The 25,871-nt window shown below is 23.4% G+C and overlaps 8 protein-coding genes across 8 annotated transcripts; 3 read left to right on the top strand and 5 right to left on the bottom strand.

The window, feature by feature from the left end:
- Positions 1-223: 223 nt before the first annotated feature.
- DICPUDRAFT_156939 (uncharacterized protein) lies at positions 224-4,567 on the bottom strand (the record flags this gene model as incomplete). The annotated part of the gene is made up of 4 exons (XM_003292189.1): positions 224-3,337; positions 3,427-3,905; positions 4,039-4,343; positions 4,398-4,567. 4 exons carry the CDS (start codon positions 4,565-4,567, stop codon positions 224-226), a joined length of 4,068 nt encoding a protein of 1,355 aa, XP_003292237.1.
- A 268-nt stretch (positions 4,568-4,835) lies between these two features.
- Positions 4,836-6,432, bottom strand: DICPUDRAFT_40215 (uncharacterized protein; the record flags this gene model as incomplete). Its single annotated transcript, XM_003292188.1, has 5 exons — positions 4,836-4,920; positions 4,995-5,537; positions 5,757-6,066; positions 6,164-6,284; positions 6,355-6,432. The coding sequence occupies 5 exons, from the start codon at positions 6,430-6,432 to the stop codon at positions 4,836-4,838; spliced, it is 1,137 nt and encodes a 378-aa protein (XP_003292236.1).
- Positions 6,433-8,924: 2,492 nt separating this feature from the next.
- DICPUDRAFT_82855 (uncharacterized protein) lies at positions 8,925-9,366 on the top strand (the record flags this gene model as incomplete). The annotated part of the gene is made up of 2 exons (XM_003292194.1): positions 8,925-8,940; positions 9,044-9,366. 2 exons carry the CDS (start codon positions 8,925-8,927, stop codon positions 9,364-9,366), a joined length of 339 nt encoding a protein of 112 aa, XP_003292242.1.
- A 3,927-nt stretch (positions 9,367-13,293) lies between these two features.
- On the bottom strand, positions 13,294-14,411 carry gnt1 (uncharacterized protein; the record flags this gene model as incomplete). Its single annotated transcript, XM_003292187.1, has 2 exons — positions 13,294-14,282; positions 14,363-14,411. 2 exons carry the CDS (start codon positions 14,409-14,411, stop codon positions 13,294-13,296), a joined length of 1,038 nt encoding a protein of 345 aa, XP_003292235.1.
- Positions 14,412-14,624: 213 nt separating this feature from the next.
- On the top strand, positions 14,625-16,041 carry DICPUDRAFT_7189 (uncharacterized protein; the record flags this gene model as incomplete). Its single annotated transcript, XM_003292193.2, has 3 exons — positions 14,625-14,758; positions 14,830-15,825; positions 15,894-16,041. Coding segments are annotated over 3 exons (1,278 nt in total), but the record flags the coding sequence as incomplete, so codon positions are not given.
- A 131-nt stretch (positions 16,042-16,172) lies between these two features.
- Positions 16,173-17,418, bottom strand: DICPUDRAFT_50286 (uncharacterized protein). Its single transcript, XM_003292186.1, has 2 exons — positions 17,387-17,418; positions 16,173-17,170 (listed from the first exon to the last, which is right to left on the bottom strand). The coding sequence occupies exons 1-2, from the start codon at positions 17,405-17,407 to the stop codon at positions 16,202-16,204; spliced, it is 990 nt and encodes a 329-aa protein (XP_003292234.1). The 5' UTR covers positions 17,408-17,418; the 3' UTR covers positions 16,173-16,201.
- A 1,653-nt stretch (positions 17,419-19,071) lies between these two features.
- On the top strand, positions 19,072-21,879 carry DICPUDRAFT_50285 (uncharacterized protein). The gene is made up of 3 exons (XM_003292192.1): positions 19,072-20,052; positions 20,119-21,288; positions 21,357-21,879. The coding sequence occupies exons 1-3, from the start codon at positions 19,435-19,437 to the stop codon at positions 21,750-21,752; spliced, it is 2,184 nt and encodes a 727-aa protein (XP_003292240.1). The 5' UTR covers positions 19,072-19,434; the 3' UTR covers positions 21,753-21,879.
- Positions 21,880-22,052: 173 nt separating this feature from the next.
- DICPUDRAFT_82850 (uncharacterized protein) lies at positions 22,053-23,276 on the bottom strand (the record flags this gene model as incomplete). The annotated part of the gene is made up of 2 exons (XM_003292185.1): positions 22,053-23,144; positions 23,220-23,276. The coding sequence occupies 2 exons, from the start codon at positions 23,274-23,276 to the stop codon at positions 22,053-22,055; spliced, it is 1,149 nt and encodes a 382-aa protein (XP_003292233.1).
- Positions 23,277-25,871: the final 2,595 nt, after the last annotated feature.

The following is a 25,871-nucleotide window of genomic DNA, read 5'->3' as shown; positions in this document are numbered from 1 at the left end:
TTTTATCAAAAATTCAAAATCATAAAAAAAAAAACTTATTTATTTAATATAATTATAAATTGGGTAAACCTAAAAATATATTTTTTTATTTTAGACATAATATTTGTTTTTTTATCATAAGAAAATATTTTTTATAATTATTTTTTTTTGAAAATTTTAAACTTAAAAATATAAAAAACACAATTATTTTAAAAACCAAAGAAAAAAAAATTCTTTATTTATTTTAAAATTTTTTTATTAATGATGGGGATAAACAATTATTACTGTTATAAAATTTTTCTAAAAACAATTTAAAATTATCATCATTATCTAAATCTAAATTATTATTTGAGAGATTGATTTGCTCTATTGAAATTTGATTGAAGGATTTAAAATTATTGAAAATTGTTCTGTATGTATAGCTTGTCATTAAATTATTAAAATCATTACTATTATTATTATTGTTATTATTGAATGAAAGATCTATTATTTTAATATTATTTGTAAAGTTATATAAAACCATTATTATACCTAAATATGATAGTTGGCATCTTTGAAGTGAAATTTCTTTTATATGATTGAATTTTGGTAAAACTTTATAAAGTTTATTTGAGCCATCCAAACCTATATTATTATTTTTAATAACCAAAGTATTTAGTTTGGGTGTATTTTCTAGTAAGGTTATTAATTGATCTACTGAATCTTTTTCAATCCCAATATCATCAATATTTAATTTGACCAGTTTGTCGAAAGTAATGCCCTCGTCAATTAGCGACTTGAAAGAATCTAAAATTATGTTGGTGTGGTGGCTATTAAATTGTTTTTTAAACACATTTGAACCAATATCTAAGTTTGAACAATTTGAAAGTGATTTGAATAATTGTTTTAATGTTTCAAATGGAAGTTTGCTCAGCGAACATGACCTTGCTTCAAATTCTACTAAGTTTGAAAAAATTGGAGATTCTGAGAGTAATTGGAATCCTCTGTCTCCTATATCTGGATTACCTGATATTTTTAAATTTGACAAATGTTTTACTGATAATAATGAGTTTTTTATTACTTGAATAGATTCGTTATTTAATTGACAATGGCTAATATTTAACGAGGTAATGTTATTTAAGTTGAAAAATAGTGTGGGTTTTTGTGTTGGGGAAATTGTTGTGGATGTTATTAGAGGTGGTGAATATTTATTTAAATTTGAAAGACTATTAAAACGGATATCTAAATGTTTTAGCTTTAATCTGCTTGTGTATTTTGATAAAGCTTGAATTGAGGATGAATTTAGTCTGCAATTAATTAGATATAGATATTCGGTATTTGAAAGAGTTTGTAAAATTAGACCTAAATGCTCCACTGATTGGTTGTTATTGAATATTTGATCATTGATATTAACTGATGTTATGCCCTTTCTATTTCTAAATGTTTCTAAATAATATTTAGTTGCAGTTGCATTTATAGTCGAGTCATTAATTCCATTTTCAATATCGCTATAGTAACCATTTTCTAAATAGTTTTGATCATCTTTTAAATATAATTCATCTGAAAAGCTAATGTCACTTTTAAGAGCGGTATTAAAAATTGATTGTATTTTTTTGCCAATGTATTTGATTAACTTGCTATTCATATTAATTGTATGTGATTGAAGGGTGAAACTTGAAATTGTAATATCCATATTATGGCTAGTTAACAACTTGATTCTTTCATCACATCTTTCTTTTAGCCAATTGAAATCAAATTCTTTGGTATGGGCACCGATTATTGGAATATATAGTTTAATTTCTAAAAATATTTGCACCTCTATAATTTCATAATTGTCAGTATTTGAAAAAATGGGCGATAGTGGTGTTTTAGGTGTTGAAAGGGGTGACAGTGGGTTTTGGTTTTTTGTTGGAGTTTTAATTGGTGATTGAAATAGTGGTGGTGGTTTAATTGGCGATGTCTCTTCAAAATCGTCACTAACAATAAAGTTTTTGGTAAAGCACGGTTTTAAATTACCATTAGCATCATAGTGATCTGGTTCATGGTACTCCTCTTCTTCATAATCATCTTCAATCACTCTTGATTCGTTTAATTTGCTTTCTTGATCTTCTTTCTTGCTAAATCTTTGGAACCTGTTGAAAAAGTTTTTTTTATTTGCACCAATTTGGGAACTGTTGTCAATATCATTATCATTATCTTCTATAACAATAAAATCTCTACCGGGATTATTTGTGGAATTATTACAAGCTTCAACAGGTTTTGGAAGTTGTAAAGGGTCATTCTTTTTTTGATTATCACGAAAAACAGGTTTCCCAGTTGCCCTATCATATACGATACCATCAATTTCTTCAAACCCAGAGCCAATATGAAAATTTGATCTTGTTTTCTTATTTGGTGTAAAGTCCTTTGGAACATTAGTCGAATCTAAATATCTTTTGTTGTTTTCATTAATTTTGATTTGTTTTAAATAATTTTCGTTGATAATTTCGTTGTTTTCTAATTTTTGTGAAATTTTTTTATTTCTTAATTCTTCTAATTTGTTTTTTTTAATTGATGAATAATAACTGTAATTACTATTAACACTGGCTGAACTACTATTTGTAATACTTTCAATGTCATTATTATTATCGTTACTATTATCATAATTATTGTTATAATTATTATCATTGTCATTATCATAACTATTGTTAAAACTATAATTATTACTATTATTATTGTTGTTGTCGTTAATATCATTGCTATTGTCAGTTGCATTGTTTTCTAAATATAACAGGTCCTCCAATGATAAATTTTCGAATGATGCATTGTAATCATTATCATCAGGACACCTTACTACTATCTGACTATTATTTGGATCCAGTTTATCGCTTGAATGTTCTAATAGTTTTTTTATTTTATCTTCTTTTTTTGAATATTCCCTAAACTTTTCCATATCGGTTGATCTTTGATAAAATGTTGCAGTATGGGAAACAGCGATTAACAAAAGATCCAATAGCTCTTCCTCAGTAGCTTGGCTATTCTCTTGACCCTGCTTTAGTAACTCTAGTTCCCTTTCAATTATTTTTTCTGAATCTTCCAATAAATACAAATTTGTATTATATTTATTCCCTTGGCCAAGGGAATAACTCTTCTTTTTCAGTTGGTTGATGTTATCCCTTGAATTGTATAGGTTTACCATTATATATGCCTTTAAATAGTTATTATCCTCTATAGCTTCGCCCTTCAATACCCTTTCATTAAACTCTAAGGATTCTGTAAAATATTTTTTCTTTTTTTGATTATCATAAATACATGATAAATCTTTATAAATCCTAAACAATCCATTTCTATCATTTAAGTAACCATATGACTCTTCCAGTAATTTCCAATATTTAATTTTCTAAATAAAATAAACTAGTTAGCTGATTGAACTTTATTAATGAAAATTATTTTGTAAAATGTAGAATAAACTATAATATTTGTACAAACCTTATCTACAAATAACCTATCATCGAATGGGTATAATAATTCTACAATTGGTTCTATGGCTTTTATTCTTTTGAGATGGTAGTCAGTCCCCCTATCTGTGTCACTATATGCATTCGAAAAAGTATGAAATGACTTTTCGTATTCTACTATGGTATCTTTATCTTTAACTAGTTCGGCAATGTTATAATTTTCTTTCATTTCTTTGATCACATTCAAAACATATACATCAGTTGAAAAAGTACTGGATAATTCTTTTAAAACTTGTCCAAATTCTTGATACTCACCATGATAGACCAAAGATTCCAATAATCTTTTGTTTGCCTCTATATAATCTTCTTTTCTTAATTCTTTTTTAATTTTTTTAATTTCCAACTTGAAATAATATATTGCTTTTTCAAAGTCATTACATTCAAATGATATTTTACCTAAATTATGGTAAATGCTTTCTTTTATATATTTTTCACCAATATTTTCGATAACTATAATAATATGGAATAATGTTAAAATACAGTTTATGTAAATATATAAAATAAAATTAATGCATACTTTTTTTATATAATATAAATGAAGTTTCAAACTGCTCTAATTCTTTATAATACAAATCTGCCAAACTTTCTAAATTAGCAATATAGTTTTCAATGTAGACTTCATTCTTCTCATTTTTCTTTAGTAATTTTGCTGAATATTCATAAGCCTGGGTAAAGTAATTAATTGCTTTTTCGATTAATGGAAATGGACTAACTTTGTTTTGGTCCAATGCTTCTATATCCTCAACATATCCCAACCCGATGTAATGATAAACCTCGAAGGAAATTTGATTGTACTTTTCAATTGAAATATTAAACCTTTTACCTTGTTCTTCTTTTTCTTTGATTAATTGGTTTTGATATAATTTGATTTTATCTGCTATTTGATTTCTCTTTTTAGATGTTTTGTAAAACCCATATTTTAAATACTGCACAAGCACAAACAAACAATTGTAACAATCGGTATCACCAACTTCAATACCCGCAGCTTGAAACTCTTCAATTAATTTGTAACCTTCTTCGCATTTCTCTTTAATTTTACATTGACTATCATAATTATTCGAATTTTTATTTAAATAATTAATTCTATCTACTATTCTTTGTAATTTTTCCATACTATACAAATGTTATTGATATAGAATATATATATAAACAATATTATTATTTCATTATAATATTTTCATTAAAACAATTTAATTTAAAAAAAAAAAATTTTAAAAAAAAAAAATATTATTTTAAATTTTAAAAAATTTATTGGAAAAATTTTAGAGGGAAAAAACTGTACATAAAAATATATATAAGGTTGGTGTTATTGATTTTTATAATGATTTATAATAATTTAATAACTAAATCACTATTATAACAATGATTAATTGATTAAGTCTATTTAATCTTTATAAAATTTTTATATGGACCAGTATTTTTTCTTTTGAAGAGCTTCTTAACCTTCTTGATACTCTTTTTGATACTTTTAAAAAAAAAAAAAAAATTATTAGAATGATTTATAATTTATGAATAGTAATTGTAATTAAGATTGCTTACCCTTTCTTTAAAACATTGAAGAGAAGAACAAAGATTTTACCAAAGTTGTATGTCTGAATCTGCTTATTATTTGATTTCTTTTCATCTTCGTCATTGATATGTTGATAGCTCTTATTATTTGTTGAACTGCTATTGCTATTATTATTGGTATTATTTGAAATGTTATTGTTTGTGTTGTTATTATTATTTTTAGTTTCTTGATTATTTTGATCATTTGTTATTGATAAATTTTCTAAAACATTTAATTTTGAATCTGAAGATTTTAATTGTTTAATTTTTTGTTCTTGTTCTTCAACCATTTTTTCTAAATCATAAATTTTTTCTTTCATTTTTTGGCAATAGCATTCGATTTGTAAATGATAGTTTATATCTTGTTCAGTTTTACCGGTATAGCAACAACCTAAATCTTTATTTGGGCAAAATCTATTACAAAAGAATAAACTTGTACTAGATTCCCACAATGCATTATTATCGAAATAATCATTATTTTCGTTATTATTATTGATAAATTTATTTGTTGAAGTAGTGTTGTTATTATTTAAGCTATTGGTATCAGTATTGTTATTATTTGCTAATAAAGGTAATTCTAATGATAATGATGATGGTAATAGTTTAGTGGTTAATAATTGATTTATAGTATTATGGTTATTATTATTTATATAGTTATGTATATTAATATTATTATTACCATTATTATTAAGAGCGTTATTAAGAGCATTATTAGCATTATTAGCATTATTAGCATTATTATTTATATTAAACTCTGGTGAAGACATAAATTCAAATGATGGTGATTTTGATGTTGAATTACTAGATTTAGGACTTGTGTCAACTGGTGAAGAAAAGTTTGATAATGAACCAGATCCAGACATTTTCATTTCATAGAAATCTTGATAACTGAGTGATGGTGACTTTTCATTTACTGGATTATACTTGCATACGGATTCATGTGCAATTTTTGATCCATAGCTAATTACACAACTGCAACCGTTAATTTTAGTAGTGATTTCTCCAGTTACTGGGTTTTCTTCGACACCATATTGGCAATAGCATAATAACTGATCGATTTCGTCTATTTTTTCATATTTTTTAAAATAAAAAAAATAAAAAAAAATAAAAAATTAATTTTTAAAAAAAAAAAAAAAAAAATTTTAAAATTAAATATTCACCTTTTAATTGATTATTTACGCAGGTATCACTAATATCGCATCCATCTACTGGGCAACATGTTAACGATTCAATGCAAAATGAACAAAAACAATGTGAACAATTATTTTCGATTGGTATATCCTATTATAAAATATACATTATATAATTAGAGATAAAAAAAATTTAGATATAGAAGATTATAGCTACTAACCATTAAACCCCCATGATAGGTGCATAAAAACTTATCATCTGTTGGTGGTAATACAAATAATGTTTTTGAAAGGTCCATTAAAAAATAATATATAATATTATTAAATACGATTATTAAAGAATTATTAAAAAAAAATTTATTGTAATAATTTAATTACTTATAATATAAATTATATAATTAAAACAATTAATATAATAGATGAAACTAAAAAAAAAAAAAAAAATTAAAGGAAAAAAAAAAAATGATAATTTTAATTTTAATTTTAATTTTTTTTATTATTAAATTAAATTTAAAAAATTTAAATTATAAAAAAAGAAAAAAAAAAATTTATTTGAAGTGTTTGTGTGTGTGTTGAATTTAAGAAAGTGTGTGTGAAAAAATATAATTATTATGAAAATTATTATTATTTTTATTATTTTTATTATTTTTATTATTTTTATATCAATTGTATTATTACAAACATCAATATTGGAATTCAAGGTATATATAATTTTTTGTTTGTTGTTTTTTTTTTTCTTTTTTTATACAAATTTGTATGTAAAAATACAAAGATAGATATAATGGGGTATGTGTGATGATCAAAATAAAAAAAACAAATTAAAAAAAAAAAATAGGATGGGTGTGTGGGTAGTGTTCATATTAAATAAAAAAAATTTAATGTGTGTTTATGCATTTTTGTGTTGTTACTATATTGAATTTAATTTATTTATATAGTTTATTTTTAGAAAATAAAAAATAAATATTATTTTTAGTAATTATATTTAAAAAAAAAAAAAAAATAGAAGTCAATAAACAATTCAACCTGCTAAATTTAAACACATTAAAAAAATTAAAAAAAATAATTTAAAAAAAATAAACAAAATTTTTTTTTTTATTTTCATAAAAACTTTAAAATTTTCACCTATTTTTTATCATAAATTTTTTTTATATAACAATAATAAAAATAACTGATCTCTAATTACTAATTCCTTTTTTTTTTTAAATTATTTTTTTATTCTTTTATTTATTTTATCAGGAATTTTATTTTAAAATAAAAAAAATTTTGTAGCAATTATTTTTTCTCTTGGATTCTAAATAAAAAAATAAAAAAATTTATGTGATTATTTTGTTAAATATAAATAAAAGTTTAGAGTTAAATTTTTTTATTTAATGTGTAAAATTAATAATAATTTTTTTTTTATATACTATTAAAATTTTTGTAAAAACAATTCAATATCATGATGATAATTTTTTTTCAATTTTGGATATTTTAAGTCATAGCTTTTTTTTGGGTAACCTTCATTAAATTGGTGGTTTCTTTCTGAAAAAATAAATTTTTTTTTAATCATTAACCAAAGTTTAACACTATTTTATTAATTTTGAATAATTTTTTTATTTTAATAATTGAATGAATTCATTAATCAATGTTTTGTAATTTTTCGGTGTATGATAGTTTCCCTTTAAGAAGTATGAGTTAAATATTTTTTGTTAATAAAAAATCTATTGTATTTTTTGTACTACTATTTAAACTCAAATTTTTTTTTATAATAATAAATTGAGCAAGGCATGGCCTTTATTAAAATATTTTTATTCAATTTAATTTTTGATTTTTAATTTTGGTTATTTTTTTATTTTTTATTTTTATAGTACATTACTTATATTCTGTATCTTTCCAAATGTATCAGTATTTTCAGTTTAAAGATATCTTAATTAAGTCCATGCCAACTTATTAACTTTTTGTTAATTAAAAAAAAAACCGAATACTTCCATTTTTTTTTGATTTACATGAATGCAAGGGTAGGAAAGCCTGGTTAAATCCGTGTGACTTAAGATCTCATCCTGTCGGTTCGCGAGTTCGAATCTCGCCTCTTGCAATATTTTTTCAAAACTTTATCTTCCGGGAGTTTTGTATTAGAATTAGACACAGCATAAAAGGTGTAATGTATTCATATGCATAATAAATTATTTAAAATAAAGGAAAATATAAATATATTATTTAGTTGAGATATAATAATAACTGTAATATTCATTTAATTCTAAAATGCATTTGAATACATTACAACAGTTATTTAAACACCAAAAAAAAAAACAAAAAACAGGATTCTATACTAGCCAGTGGCTAGTTAATCTTTAAGTGGTGGTATTTCACTGATGGCTTTGCCTCCCACCTATTCTACACCTTTATTGATTTGTTATTGCTGTGAGAATCCTTGATGGTTAGGGAGAAAAAAAAGTTTTTATACTATCTTTTTTTTAAAATTTTTTTTTTTTATGGTATAAGTTATTAAATAAAATTTACTTTTTTTCCAATAAATTTAACAAAAATTAAAAATATCTTGTTTTTTTAAATTAATAGTCAAAATTTTAAAAAACAAAATTATGACCAACTTTTAGAAACTTAAATAATATAATTATAAATAACGAAATAAAATATAAAAATACAAAGTTTTTTAAAATTTATTTAATAAAAAAAAATTCATGTAAAGAGGGTAAGGTTTACAATAATACAGAAAATGTGTAATTTTTTTTTTTTTTTTTTTTAAAAGTGAAGATAATTAAAAGCAAATGCTTTAAACTAATCAGTAAAATAAATGTGTAATGAACAAGGTTCATTACTTAGTGTAATGTATTCATATGCATTTTAGAATTAAATGAATATTACAGTTATAATTATATCTCAACTAAATAATATATTTAAATATCATCAAAGAAACTATCCTTAAATCACATGTTCAACTTTATTGGAACATTTTAACCTCACTTACATCTCTTTTAGAACTACAAGATCCAATTGCTCAATGGAGAGTCGAAGCCTCAATGGCCTCATTATTACGTTTACCTGAAGGTATGGTCTATAACTCTGAAGGGCTCCCAGTTTTCTTAAAATTCTTGGGTAAAATTACCAATTTCAACTCATACTCATCCTCATCTTTTTCTGCAATGACAAACTATCTACCGATCCAAACTGATGAATTTTTAAATTGGAAATTAAAAAACAAAGATATAATAATTAAAACAATTAGAGATAGATAAATTTAAAAAAAATAATAAAATTTTTTTTTATTAAATAAATTTTAAAAAACTTTGTAAGATCCAATCAGTTTAGAAAAAGACCGCCAATTAAATCAGCACTAATTAAGTTTTTCGCTCTAATCAACTATTTGATTTATATCAGACATTGTTCTGGCCAAGCAACTCTGGTATCGTAAAAAACAACTTTGATTATTATTGTTATTAATCTAAATTAAAAAAATATATATATATAAAGTTAATTTACCAAAGTAATTTAAGCTATGTTATAATTTCTAATTTAAAGACAAATATTTTTTTTTGGTAGATATATTATATCTATGGGAATTGAGTGTTGGGTTTTATATAAATAATATACAAAAAACAAAAATGGAAATACCATAGTTATTAAATCAATTATCCATTTTTGAAAAGTAATTTCTAAAAGAGAAATTTAAATTAATATATTATTATTTTGTAATTGAAAAAATTATGAAGAGGAATAAAAAAAAAAAAGAAATTTTTTTTTAAAAAATGAAAAAAAAAAAAGAAATAAAAAAAAAAAAGAAATAAAAAATTAAAAAAAAAATATTTTCAATCTGTTTAATTTTTTTTGAAATTTCTATAGTGTGTTGTTTCATTGAAATATATTATAGCTCTATAGTAAATATATATAATTTCATTGACTTTTCAACCATAATTCATTGGAAATTGTATATCATAATTATTTTGTATATGTAATAATAATTTTGTATATATAATAATAATTTTATGAAAATTTCATAGAGGGGTTGTAATTAAAAAATTAAAATAATAAAATTAATTTTGGTCATAGGTAGCGGGTAAGTGAAGCTTCAAATTCTCCTCAGCTCACTATCTAAAATTAAATTTTCCAAATAAAAGACCCTTTTAAAATTTATAATGAAGTTCTATTAAACTTTTATATTCACAAATCACAAATTTTAATAAGAAATAAATTATAATAATGTCACAAATTTATAGAAGTATCTAATGAATACAAAATTCAGTTAATTTTTTAGGTTATATGTATTATGTATTAGGTTTTAAGGTCTCGAGTAATAGATAATAATAATATATATGGGGCTGTGTAACAGCTCTTGGTGCTGGTGGTATTATCATGTCAGGGAAACACAAATGCTGCAAAATATTTAGAAACATTAATATACTTGTTAATCTTTATGAATGAATCCCAAGAAAAATACATCAAAAAAATTATAATAAAAGTTGATTACCGAAATATTAAAAAAAAACTATTAAAAAAAAACTTCGAATAAAAAATAAAATTTAAATTATCTTTTTAAAAATTATGAACCCATTGTTTTTTTTAATAAATAAATTCAGATGTTCTAAAATATATTTAATTTATTTTTGAATACAGTAATTTAAAAGGGTCAAACTTTAGCGAAATAATGTATATATTGTTTCTTTTGAATTTTTAATAGATTTTTAAATATGCCTCAGTTGGGTTCAATTTTTTAGATTTCATCAACTCTTCCCCGTTGGTCTAGTGGTGAGGATTTTCGCCTGTCACGCGAAAGGCCCGGGTTCAATTCCCGGACGGGGAGTCTTTATAAACAGCTTTATCTTTCGGGTGATATTATCCTATAACTTGCCTCAAATTGGAAAATATATATTTATTTGCATTTTCACTTTTAAAAAATGTAAAAAACACATACCCACTATAATTAAAGCATTTTTCGAAACCCTGTCTCAGCAGGTTTTCCAAATCACACACGAATTGACGTTACCGTGCCCAACTTGTATGCAGTGTGGTAAAACTCATAAGTATTAAACACATACCAAACAAAAACAAACACATAAACAAACTGATGACTTAATGCATCATTAAAAATTATCCTCGCTTTTAAAAAAAAAAAAATTTTATTGCGGATATGAAAAAATATATTATTTTATTAGGTTTTTGAAAGCATTAATGTTGATATTCTATATAGCTTTGTTTTAAAAGATACATTTTCATCAACAAAGTTGCAATCTATTTTAAAGGGTTTTAATTGATTAATGATAGTATTTGGTAAAATTTCATTATTTATATCTGAAACTGAATATAGGTTTTTATTATTTTTACCCGCACTAGTACTATCACCAACGTTATTATTTACAATATTTTGTTCTATTATTTTTAAAGTTTTACAATTAATGATATCTGATAAATGGAATTTATATTGAGTACCATTTGACTTTTGGATCTCTTCAATATTTAAATTTGCAAAATAAATTGATAAATTATTATTATTATTATTAACTGAATTACTGTTGATATTATTAATATTATTAAAATCTGAAACTATTGATTTAAACTTTTCTAAGTTTAATTTATCTTGATTTTTAATTTGATTTAAATCTTCATAAAAATCATTTAAAATAAATAAAATTTTTGATACGCTATTATTATTTTCGTTGTTATTATTACTATTATTATTATTATTGTTAAAAAATAAATTATTTAATTCATTAAATATTTCTTTTTCGTTTCTATTATTGTTTTCATTGTTATTTATACTTGGGCTACTACTTATATTTGGGCTATGGTCGCTACTGTTACTATCACTACTATAAATATTCTCTGTACTTGAGGTATCACTACTATTATTACTATTGCTTTCTAATTTTCTTTTACCAGTTTTCATAATTTTGTGTAATAAAGTTACTCTATAACCATCAGTTACAGTTTGAATTTCGTATGATGTTTCAGAAGTGAATGCTGCATATTTTATAATAAATGAAGTTGGTTCTTGCTCTACTTCTAAAGATATAACAGTTCTGTCTGATCCATTATTTAAAATTAAATTGCCTCCCTTGTGAGTTGAAGGTAAAACCAAACCCATCGTTCCCACCAGATTTCTATTTGCAACAAGGTCATTATAATCACTAATTTCTGATTTTGATTTTATAAAATGTGCTACTGCAGAATCTTTATTATATATTAACATTTTGTACAATTGAAGCGTTATTTTTTCTTTATCGTCTATTCCCAAACCAACTTTGATTTTTTGTATCATTATCTTTTTTGTTGTTGCCCAAATATCATTATCAAATGTTAATAAATCTATTGGTATTTCGTAAACTCCTGAATAAATAAAAAATAAAAAAATAAAAAAAAGATTTATATTAATTAAAAATTATATAATTGAAATCAAAAATAAACAAAAAAAAAATTCCGAAATTTTTTATTTGAAAAAAAAAAAAAATTAATTTTACCTTTATATGTGGTTCTATATTTAAATCTCTCTATTATTTCTTTTAATTGTGATTCAATGCATGGTACCTGTAAATATCCAAAATCTCGAATTGTAATGGATATTGGTGAAGAAACTTGGCCATGGCAATAATAGTTTGCTTTTAAAAATGTTTCATTTTCTTGTTGCCCAATTAGAAACGTGATCTTTTCTAAACTTTTATTATATTCTTTTATTAACCTATATTTATTTATATTCGTATTTAAAAAAAAAAAAAAAAAAAAAAGTTAGATTTTATTTATTTTTAATATTCCCTTTAAATTATTATTTTGTTTTATTATTATCTATCGTTGTTTTTTTTTTTGGTATTTAAAAAATATTTATTTACATTTTCCATTGAAACTATATTTAAAACTAAAAAAATAATAATAAAATATTTATAGTCTATATTAAACAGAGTAAATATATAAAAACCCACAAAATAACCTACAAAAACTTTTTTAAAAATTTTTTTTTAAATAAATATTTTTAAAATATCAAAAAAAAAAAAAATAAAAAATAAAAAATAATTAAATAAAATTTAAAAATAAAAAAATCAAAAAAAATATTATAAACTTTTTTTTTTTTTTTTTAGTTTTTTTTTATTATTTTTATTATTTTTATTATTTTTATTATTATTGTTATTTTTACCAAAATAAATAAAATAAAACTATATTTGATTGAATTATAATAATTATATTCCAATTTGAGACTTGATTACAAATTCCATAATTTCATTCATAAAAAAAGTATCTTTTTCTTCAAAATAACCCCCAAATTTGGCATTGTTGTTTAAAGATTTATTTTTGAAATCCACACCCGAGAAATCTGAATAATTTTCTAATGTTCTGGTGGCACCCAATCCATATTTAGATTCGATTTCACCTATTTGGTTGTCATTTTCTAAACCAAATAATTTTAATAATCTTTTTTTTGAATGATTTTCAATTTTAATGGTTTCATCTGATTTATTTTCTCTGAAAGTTGGTCTGTAATCTCGATTCCATAAATGAAAAATAATAGTTTTGGTGGGTGAATAGAAATTGAAACCATGTGTATAAAGACGTGCTGACATTGAAATCTCCTCACCAAAAAACAAATGTTGTAAATTTGGATCGTATGGCACCTCTTTAATTACATTCGATCTTGAAAAACTGAAACCAGACACCCAGAACAAAGATTTGCAAGGACTATCCAATTTCTTTGAAATAATTTTACCACCTAATCTGAGGAAACCGTCATCACCAAACTGGGTGGCAACTAAAAGGATGGGGTATCTGTGTACTGGTATTTTATTTGGTAAGGTGTATCCCATTGGATAGCATGTGAGTATAGCATTGGTATCGACTGATCCATTTACTTTGCACATTTGTAACTGCTCTATTAAAATCTTGTCCCAATCCTTAACAAATCGCATGTGGCTATCTATCTGTAAGTAGTATTCCTCATCACGATAAAGCTGTTGTTGTACCAATGCCCTTGCATAACATGGTCCCTTGGCATCCCTATAGTCCATTCTTAAATACCTGATATGTTTCGATTCGTACTCCTTATCGACCTGATATTCGAAACAATGTTTATCACCCTCCCCATTACCCATATCATATTGTAAGCAAACCCCTATATATAAACTATTTGGCTGATTTGAATTTTCTATTAAATTTTTTATGGTCCATTGACATTCTATAAATGGTTATGATTATTATAAAAATTAATTATTAATTTTTTTTTAAAAAATTTCATTGAAAACTATCTATATATACCAGAATCTCTATAACTAATAATTGATATAAATATATTTCCATTTTCCATGTTTGATGTAATTTTAAATAATTTAATTTTATAAAAAAATTAAAAAAAAAAAAATTAAAAAAATTAAAAAATTTAAAAAAAAAGCATTATTCGTTTTTTTTTTTATTTATTGTAATATTAGAAAAATATCTATCTTTTCATATTAATTAATTTTATTATTAAAATAAAATCATTTATATTGTTTATAATATGATCAATAAAATTGTGCCTAGATTGCATAAAAAGCCATTACCTCTCCCAAAAGATTTCCCATCATATGACTCATCAAACTATTTTAAATTTGAAGTAATCCATCAATCTAAAAAATCAAATGCAAGAGTAACAAGAATAACAACACCTAATGGAATGTAAGTTTTTTTAATAGAAACACACCACATACAAATTTAAACCTGCCTCTAACATTGGCATTAAACAATAGTATAAACCAACCAAATTTTGTGCCAGTGGGTACTATAGGTTCAATTAAATTTTTAGATCCAGTTCACACCAAAGAAACCAAATCACAACTCATGTTTGTAAATACATATCATATGGTAGTCAACTCAAATCCAGATTTAATAGAAAAGGCAGGTGGACTACACAAATTTATAAACTATCAAAACCCAATTATAACAGATAGTGGTGGTTTTCAAGTATTTTCGATGGGTCACCCAGAATTAAATAATAACAATAATTTAGATCTTACAAACGAAGTAGATGCTGAAATTGATGTAAACAATAGTAAAATAACAAATCAAGCGGAGATTACAAAAAGAGAATTAAAAGGTATGTCTGGTAAAAAGTATCCAGGATCAATTATATCGATTACAGACGAAGGTGTAACTTTTAGGTCATATAAAAATGGTAATAAAATTTCTTTGGGTCCTGTCTCTTCGGTACAATATCAGAAGAAACTTGGTGCCGATATTATTATACCATTTGATGAATTACCACCATATCACATGGACGAACAAAAAATTTTAGAATCACTTCAGAGAACACATCATTGGGAGGCAATTTCCTTATTAGAGCATATTAAAGATCCAAGAAAGCAAGCAATGTATTGTGTTACACATGGTGGTGTAAACGTTGAAATGAGAAAGCAATCAATCAATTATTTAACCTCACTTCCATTTGATGGTGTAGCTATTGGAGGAAGTATTGGTAAAGATCGTCAAGAAATGAAGCAACTTTTATCATCAATTATGCCCTTTGTTCCAAAAGATAAACCAAATCATTTATTAGGTATTGGCGATTTAGAATCAATAGACTCATTGATTCCATTAGGTATTGACAGCTTTGATTCATCATATCCCACCAGATTAGCAAGACACGGTAATATTTTATTAACAGATGGAACTTCTTTTGCAATTAAAAGAGATGAAAATCAATATAAATTGGACCAACCATTAGAAAAAGGTTGTGATTGTCACACGTAAGTAAATAATACTTTATTTTATAAATTAAAAAAAGTAAAGGCTAACATATTTTTTTAATTTATAGATGTAAAAATTATTCAATGGCTTATATTTTCCATCTTTTTAAATCAAACGAACAAATTTATTTCACTCTATCCTCTCAACATAATTTAAGAGTGATGAACAAGATCATGGAAAACTATAGAAATAAAATATTGGCAGACGAAATTTAAGTTATAAAAAATTAAATAAAAATAAATTTTAAAAAAAATTTAAAACACTGTTGAAGCACAAAATTTTATAGAATAAAATTATATAAAAAAAATAAAATTATATAAAAGAAATAAAAGTTTTTTTTTTTTTTAAATTATTAATAAATTATTTATTAAAAATTTATTGTTGGGTGGTGTGTTTGTAGACACGGATGAGGTTGTCTGAATAACCAGCATATAAGATTTGACCATCAGCAGACCAGGCAAGTGATTTGCAAGCTGGGAGACGTGGTTTGCTTTCCTTCTTTTTCTTTGAGTCTGATTGTTGAGCTTTGATTTCTGGGGTGATTTCAGCTAAAACTTGTTTAGTGAGTAAATCCCAAATGATGATTTTGTCATCAGTGGCAGCAGATAACCAATATTTGTTTGGTGAGAAAGCAAGAGCATTGATGGTACCACGAGCTTCGAGTTTGTATAATGGTTTACCTGATGATAATTCCCAAAGACAGGCGAATTGATCTTTACCACCTGAGGCACATAATGAACCATCTGGTGAAATGGTGACGGTGTTGACGTAACCAGCATGATCTTCAAGGGTGTGTGAGCATTTGAAGGATTTGATATCCCAGATTTTAACTTTGTTATCCCAACCACCAGAGACAATAGTTGGTTGATTTGGTGAGAATCTAACACATGAAACCCAGTCTTGATGACCGTCTTGACCTTCTAAAGTGAATTTACATTCACCAAGAGTATTCCAGACTTTGATGGTGTGATCTCTTGAACCAGAGACGATTTGTCTGTTGTCTGATGAGAAAGCAACTGACATAACATCTTCAGTGTGACCTTGGAAGATACGGGTGGTTTCACCTTTGGTGATATCCCAAAGACGAAGGGTGGTATCCCATGAACCTGAGAGAGCGAATTGACCATCGTGTGAGATGACAACATCTTGGACAAAGTGGCTGTGACCTTTTAATGATCTTAAAGCTTTACCTGGGGTTTCTGGGTCAGCTGGGGTAAGTTTCCAGACCATAACAGTTCTATCTCTTGATGAGGAGATGATGGTTTCTGGGTTCTCTGGTGAGACAGCAATTGAAGTGACATCACCGTTGTGACCAACTAATGAACCGACTTCGAGGTAGTTAACCTAATTATAATAAAAATTATTTATTAAAATTTAAATTTCTTTTTTTAATATTGTTTATTTATTTATTTATTTTTAATTATTTGTTTTGATCTATTATTTTTTTTATATTTAGCTATATGATATTATTTTGTTTAATAATAAAAATATATTTATTTTTATTTATTGTTGCATTATTTATTGTTGCCACTTTATTATTTTTTATTTTTTTTTACATACTTTGACGACTTGTTGTTCCATTTTATTTAATGTGTATACAAACTGAAAAAAAAAAAAAAAAAAAAAAATTTTTCCGATAGTCGAATCAAAAAAAAAAAAAAAAAAAAATTTTGGAAAAAAAAAAAATTAAAAAAAAATAAAAAAAAAAAAACATTGATTATTCCTGTAGTTCGTTACACCATAGCATCAAACAAAAATAGATTTATAATTTTACATTTTAACAAAAAAAAAAAAAATATATACATATATACACAAATAAAAATGAATAAATATTGAAATAATATCAAAAAAATCAAAAAAATCAAAAAAATCAAAATTATATAATTAAAATAAATTATATAATAAAAACAAATAAAAACAAATAAAAACAAATAAAAAAATATATAAAAAAAGTTTTTTTTAATTAAATGTTTTTTTTTTATTGCTGTTGCAACATATAAATCTATTGTTTTATTCTAAATTAATATATTTAGTTTAGATTATTATAATTTAATATTTTTGTGTGTGTCTTAAATTAAAATAATTTGGTTATTATAAAAAAAATAAGAAATTTGTGGGGTCCTCAATCGATTTTTGTGTGTTTTAATTTATTGAGAATTAATGTAACAAAATCAAACAAAATTTTTTTTTATTTATTTTTATTATAATAAATCTAATACAAATACAATCCAAACAAAAAAAAAAAAAATCAAATTTAGATGGGTTAAAACTGATTTTATAAAAATTATTTTAAAAAATAAATTTAAAAAAATTAAAATAAAATATTTAAAAAAAAAAAAATTAAAAAAAAACAATAAAAAAATAAAAATAAAAAAATTAAAATAAAATTTTGTACTATTGTAAAAAAAAAAAAAAATAGTAATAATATATATATAATTTTCATTTTCTTTTTGTATTTTTATAGCTTTTAAATTATTGTTTTATCGACAAGTTGCTTAATTTTTGTTTATTTTCTTGTGTTTTTATTGTTTCTTATAGTCATTTGTAGCTTTGTTGTAAAATTATAAATAAAATATAAATTCTCAATATCTTAAAAAAAAAAAAATCACAAATAATCATAATCTATAATAAAAAAAAAAAAAAATATCATCAGTGTAAAATATATAAATATAAAATAAAAAATAGAAATAAATAGAATTAAATAAAAATATATTTTTTAAAAAAAAAAAATAATAAATAATAATAAATTCAATATTTATTTCCTATATCATCAGACGAAACACTTAATTATTCCGATTTAATAAGGTATATTTAAATTAGTTATATAACAAATAAAAAGTAAATATATAATAGATCATAAACCACTCAACATTAAACTATATTCATAAAATAGATATAATATGAAAAAAAAAATAAAAAAAAAAAAATAAAAAAAAATAACACAGGGATAAACACACAAAATAGTTACTCACAAAAATACATACAACATTCGAGTTTTTTTTTTTTTTCAACATGACACATATAAAAATAACCCCTCCCCAATTTAATATATAAATAAAAATATTTACACAATCTAACACACATATGTTTGAGGTATATTTTTTTCAATTTATTATAGCTTTTATTTCAAACAACTCATAAACCCATAAAATTAAATTAAATTAGAAAAAAAAAAAAACTCACTATCATTTTTCAAAATTACTTTATTATTTAATTCTTTCTACACCTACTCACACACCCACACAAATAAATTCACGCGTAACATATATACAGTAAAATATTATAAATAGTGGAAATCAAAATTATAATAATAATAAAATTTTAATAATTATTTTTTATTTAATACAAAATTTTTTTTTAAATATTAAATAACCAAAATTTAGTTTTATATTAGTTATCTATATTTTAATTTATCACCATTTATTTATTTATTTATTTATTTATTTATTTATTTATTTATTTCTTTACTTTAAAATCATATTAAAAAAAAAATATATTAATTATTTTTTATTTTTTTAAAAAAATAAAAGAAAATTTAGTTTAAAAATTTCTTTTATTTATTTTTAATAAATAGATAAATTATATATATACAGAAAAAAATTAATAAAATGAACATTAAATCGTTAAGGAAAAAAAATATACAAAACCTCGACCAGGAGGAGGTATATGGTAAAATAAAAGAAAATGTATCACATATGGATGAAATTCAAAAGAATTTAGAGAAACAACAACAAACTTTTTTTCAAATGGCACAACAATCTAAACAAATTTCAGAAAGTATGAAAAAGTATTCAATGGATTCAGCATATTATAATAGTCGTATACCAATTTCAGATTGTTTACAAAAGGCATCAGAATGGCAAAGTACAGTTGGTGAAGTTTTTAATCATTTAGGTAATCTTTTATATGATCGTACAACACAACCATTAAAGGAGACAATTAGAATTCAATTAGAAATGGTCAAGGATGGCAAAAAGAGATTAAAGAATTTATCAACCGAATCAAGATCCTCCACCAATTTAAAAAAAGATACAGAAAATTATGATCGTGCCTGCAAAGAAACTGTTCAACTTTATAATGATTCTGAATTGGCTTTAGAGAATTCAACTGTACAAACTGTATTATCTTCATTTGAATCATATATTGACTTTTTCTCAAAAGGTTCTTTCCAAATGGCAAAAATTAAAACCGATATTGATAATTATAAAAAAGTCATTTTAGAAACTGTAAGTTTAATAATAATAATAATAATTAATAATATTTTATAGGTTTATTAATATTTTTTAAATAAGAATAAAGCGGCAGCTAAACTAAGAAATTATGTACCAAAAAAAACATTTGGAGTTAAATTAGAAGAAGTATTTGGTAGAGAGGGCAATAGGGTCTTACCATTGTTTTTGGATGAAATTTTTAAATATTTAGAGAAGGAATCAATTAAAGTCGAAGGTATATTTAGAGTACCTGCAGGTAGATCATCAGTAGAAGCTTTTCAACAAAAGATCGAGTCAGGAGTTCCATTGGAGTTAAGTAGTACTGTTATTAGTGATCCTCACGTAGTTTCATCAGTTTTGAAACTTTTCCTTAGATCGTTGCCAGAACCAATAATTCATCACAGTATTTATTCAAAATATTTACCACTTTCAAAACAACCAGTAACTCAACACATTGTAGAATTAAAACGTCTTGTATCATCCTTACCAGTTTGTAATCAAACCCTTTTAAAAAATGTATTAAATATTTGTAGTGTAGTAAACCAACATAAAGATGTCACTAAAATGGATTTAAATAATTTATCAGTCGTTATTGGTCCAAGTATCTTAGAAAGTATACCCAATCTTAAAGCTGAGGATCTCCAAAAACCAGAAACTTTTGCAGAATTCAATGCTTTGTTCTCATTAATGGTTGAAAACTGTACCAATATCTTCCCACAAACTAGTGTACCATCTGATTTAAATACTATTGGAAGAGCTAGAGCTCAAACTGAAGTTTCAGCAAGTAAATTATCATCACCAACATCACCAACATCACCAGCTATTAATAAACCATTTTCAGAATCACCACTAAAACCAACATCAACTTTGAATTCATCAGATTTTGTTATTGTTGAAAAATCACCAACTCAGTTATCAGAAAACCACTCAACAAATACAGGAGGCACAAGCAGTAATTTACCATCATCACCATCACAACCAGCTTCGACCAATAATAGCGGTGCTGGTGTAGGTGGTACTGGTAATGCAACACCACTTTCATCCCAATCAACTCCACCATCTTCCTCCAATAATAAACGATCCAATAATAAATCAAACTTCAAACTCGATGATTATCTCACACCAATTGATATGCAAATTTATTATACAAATATTTCATGTAATTTAGGTAGATTGAAATCAAATGTCGATGAAATAGAATCAGTAAATGAAGGTATTGAATTAATTAAAATTTTTAAAAAGATTTCAGATGTAAAGTATAGTTATACTATTAATTGGTCACTTTATAAAATTAATTATTAATTTAAATTTATTTATAGGAACATACAACTTCAATTAAAAATTTATTAAATTATAGTTTTGTTAGAGATAAACCCGCAGTTGGAAATGATGAAGATAGGGTTACTAGAATTAAAAAAACATTATTATACACATACGATATAACTATGGATTTAATTTCAGAAGCAAATAAAACCTTTGAATCTTCAAGTATAGAGGAACCAACTGATATCTCAAAGAAATTAGAAGAGTCATTCAAACAATTGGACGAGTTTTTAATTGTAGAGTTAGCACAAAAAGAAAAAGATATTGAAAAGATAAAAGAAAAAGAAAAGGAAAGAAATAATAGTATTAATAGTGATAAACAAGATACAAGCAGTAACAATAGCGGTGGTGATAGTCCTTTAAATACTTCCTTAGGTCAACTTACTCATTAAAATAATATTAATAATTATAATTTAATAGATCAATATTATTAAAAAAACAAACAAAAAAAAAAAAAACAAAATAAAAATTTAAATTTAAACCATTATTAATGGTTGTAATATATTTAATTATTATAATAATATTTTGTAGTTTTAAATAGTTTATTAATAAAAAAAAAAAAAGATAAATTTTAAAAAGAAAGCAAATTTTAATTTATTTAAATAAAAGATATTACATCAAATTCTTTATACAATTCCTATTTACAATTTAAAAATAATAGTTGCCATTATTTTAATTTATATTATTATAGTTTAATGGTGACTTGATGAGTGACTATTTGAGGAGTGGTTTTCATTTAAAGAGTGGCTATTTGAGGAGTTGCTTTCATTTGATGATTGATTTTTATTTGAGGAGGAGTTTAATTTGTTAGCATCGGAGGAGCTTGAGTGGGTAGTTTTGAAAGCTGGTGATTGTGATGAGGTATCAGGTCTTACTTGAGCTGATGATGATGGGGTTGGGGTAGATGGAGAGGCAGATGGTGAAGCAGATGGTGATTCAGTTGGGGAAGGTACTGGTTGTTGTACGGATGGAGAGGCAGATGGTGATACAGATGGAGAGGCAGATGGTGATACAGATGGAGAGGCAGATGGTGATTCAGATGGGGTGGATGATGGTGATACAGATGGAGATGCAGATGGTGATTCAGATGGAGAATTGGTTTCAGCTGGAGAGGTTGATGGTGATGCACCTGGAGCAGCAACTGGAACTATATTACTTTGTGATGGGGTTGGGTCAGATGGGTGGCTACCAGATGAGTGGCTGTCAGATGAGTGGCTGTCAGATGAATGGCTACCAGATGAATGGCTGTCAGATGAGTGGCTGTCAGATGAGTGGCTACCAGATGAATGGCTGTCAGATGGGTGGCTACCAGATGAGTGTTGTTCGGATGAACCAGTATTTGTGGTAGAGGATGTATCTTTAGCATCTGATGAGGATGGGTGTTGATTGGATGAATTTTCTTCAGATGGGTTAGATGAAATTGGGGCACTTGATGGGGCTGCACCTGGTGCTGTAGCGGGTGATTTGATTTGGGATGTAGAGGATCCTGAGTTTGAATCTGAAGAGTGCTCAGATGAATGATGTTCAGATGAGTGGTGTTCTGAAGATGCTGGTGCAGGTGCAGGTACATTTTCACCCTCTTTGCTATTTGAGCTTTGTTTTAAAAGGTTTTTGATTTCATCAGATGGAGCATTTGAAGATTCCAATGTTGAGGAAATTGAATCAAGTGAATTTAATGATGAAGAATCAAGTGACCCCATCAAACTACCGGATGAACCAATGTTATCGATGGGATTTGAGCTTGAAGAGGAGATAGCTTGGGAGCTTGAGTCACCCATTACACCCTTTTTAATAAATTTAAAATTTATTTTTAATATAAAATAAAAATATAAAATAAATTATTTAAAATTAATACTTACAATAAGGTTTGATAAAGAAAGATTAGCTAAAATAATACAGGCAACTAATAATCTCATTTTTGTTGATATTTTTTATAGTTATTTAATTAATATATAAAACAGATTTGATTTTTAATTTTTTAATTTATTAAATGATTTTATGATTTGATGATTAAAAAAAAAAATAATTGTGTTTAAATACTTTTTAAAATTGAGAAATCAAAAAAAAAAAAATTATATTAATAAAAAAAATTTATATTAAAAATACTTTATTAAAAGTTATTATAATAATCTTTTGGCATTAATTATTTATTATTATAATATTTTAAAGTTTCAATTTATAACCATATTAATTTATTATCATATCATGTAATAATATCAATTAAATAGAAATAACGAGTAATTATAATAAAACAATGATATTATATGAATTCAGTAAAATAATATTATTCTATATTAGGGTTTATCATTTTTAACTAAAATAAGTTAAAAATATAATAAATAAAAATAAATAAAATTTTATTTTTATTAATAAAAAACAAAAACCACCACTAGTCCACACCCACACCCACACTATTTTTAAAAATATTTATTTGTATTAATAGTTAATGAGTGACAATATCACTAAATTTGGAAGCTATGGTTTCAGTATATAGTGTATATCATTTGTGATCTGATAGCTCCCAAAACAAAAAGACTATTATGATAATCTTTGATTTGTATTAAAAATTAGGATATAAAAGATCAAATAGAATGATACACTTGTAAAAAACAATTGAAAAGGATTTAATTATAATAACTTATCGAAAAAAATAGATATAAAAAAAACCTTCAACATTGTTATGTTTAATAGGGTTGGTCAATATTTTATCCACCTATTTTTTTATAATAATATTTTAAGTTTTAATGTAAATAATTTATATTATAATATAAACTTTTATTTAAAATAAGAATAGTATGTATAATATAATTTATAACAATATTATAAGTTTAATAAAATAAACAAAAAATAAATAAATAAATAAATAAAAAAATATATATATCATAAAAAAAAATAAATCAAATAAATAAAAAAAAATTAAATCACCCAACAGATAATAAATATACAAATATATATTTACCCCCAAATTTTATTTCAGTTATTAATTTCTCAATTATCAAGAAAAAAAATCAAATTATAATTAATTTTTTAAATAAATTATTATTTAAATATTTGATATTAAAATATTAGTTTTTTATTTTTTTTTTTAATTTTTAATATTAATTTATTTATTATTTTTTTTTATCAAACTTTATTTTTTTAAACTTATTTTTTTTTTTTGGAGTAAATTGATATTGATAAAAAGAAAAGAAAGTTTATATTATATAAATATTTTTATATTTTTTATAAATTTAATATGAAAATTATAAATCATATTTTTTATTTTATTTTATTTTTTTTTATTTTTTTTATTTTTTTTTCGTTTTCGTCATAAAAAATTTTTTTTTTCAGAACTAAGTTTTTTAAACACTTTAACAATTTAATACAAGTAAAGTTGATTTGATTATTAGTCATATAAAAATAATCATTTTATTGTTTTTCTAAGTTTTATAAATTAATTTTTTTCAAATCAGTTTTTTATATCATAAACAACTTTATCAAATATATGTATTATAATAAAAGAAAAGTCACCAATTTACTTTTTTTTTTTTTTTTTGATTTTTATTTTTTCTAAATTTAAAAATAAATTAAATGATGTTATAAATAGTCTTTTTAAAAAATCTGATTTAATCTGTACATATATCTACTTCGTTTACAAATAGTTTGTAATTAATCAAGGTGATTAATGTATTTTTTATTTGGTGAGCGGAGTGTCGGTGTGTTAAAAAAAAAATATTTTAAAAAAATAAATAATTAAAAAATTAAAAAACAGACACACACAGATATAATTGGTGCATAATCAATATTTTAAATAATAAAATTCATAAAAGATAACTCAGGAGATTTATAAATTTAAAAAATAAAAAAAAAAAACTAAATTATAAACTGATAATATCTTTTACACATTCAAGAAATATTATTTAATTTTATTTAAATTTATTTTTATTGATTTTTTTTTCTTCTTTTAACATTACTTTGTTTAAATAGAAATTTTTTTTTTTTCCTCATTTATAGTTTATAGTTTTTTTTTTTTATTTTTATTTTCTAATTTTATATATATATATTTTTAATTTTTATAAAAAGTTTATAATTTCATAAAAAAAAAAAAAAGTTTTAATTTTCAATCAATTTTATTGATAAAAAAAAAAATTATCATAATAATATAAAAGTATTATAGTATTGTAATACCAAGGTTAAGTATTTATTATGATGATTATCTTTAATTTTTAAACTAACAAAAAAAGGGTTTTATTTTTTAATTTCTTAACTTTTTTTTTTAAAAATTCTAAATTTTTTTTTTTATTTGATGTGGATTTAAAAAAAGGGGATTTATAATTAAGTTTTATAATTTATAATTTAAGATTTTTTTTTTTTTGAATTGAGTTTCATTTCTACTTAACATATTAAATAATTTTTTTTGTAACATTTTATTTTTTTATTTTTATAAATTTCAAAGATTTTTGATTTTTTTTTCAAAGCCAGTCGTTAGCAGGCGCCCGGCACGGTTTGGGAAGCCGGGAATCCTCCCAGCC

The sequence above is a fragment of the Dictyostelium purpureum genome, assembly GCF_000190715.1.
Source record: "Dictyostelium purpureum unplaced genomic scaffold DICPUscaffold_328, whole genome shotgun sequence".
In the NCBI taxonomy this organism is placed as follows: Eukaryota; Evosea; class Eumycetozoa; order Dictyosteliales; family Dictyosteliaceae; genus Dictyostelium; species Dictyostelium purpureum.
The sequence above is the reverse complement of the archived record's forward strand: the minus strand, read 5'-3'. Positions and strand labels throughout refer to the sequence as shown.

Bases quoted from the DNA above. Each gene is read 5' to 3' on its own strand.
- DICPUDRAFT_50286 (XM_003292186.1), bottom strand. From the start codon at position 17,407: ATGGAACAACAAGTCGTCAAA. The intron at 17,171-17,386 runs GTATGTAAAAAA...TATTATAATTAG, and splicing joins TGGAACAACAAGTCGTCAAA to GTTAACTACCTCGAAGTCGG.
- DICPUDRAFT_50285 (XM_003292192.1), top strand. From the start codon at position 19,435: ATGAACATTAAATCGTTAAGGAAAAAAAATATACAAAACCTCGACCAG. The intron at 20,053-20,118 runs GTAAGTTTAATA...TTTTTAAATAAG, and splicing joins AAAAAGTCATTTTAGAAACT to AATAAAGCGGCAGCTAAACT. The intron at 21,289-21,356 runs GTAAAGTATAGT...ATTTATTTATAG, and splicing joins TTTTTAAAAAGATTTCAGAT to GAACATACAACTTCAATTAA.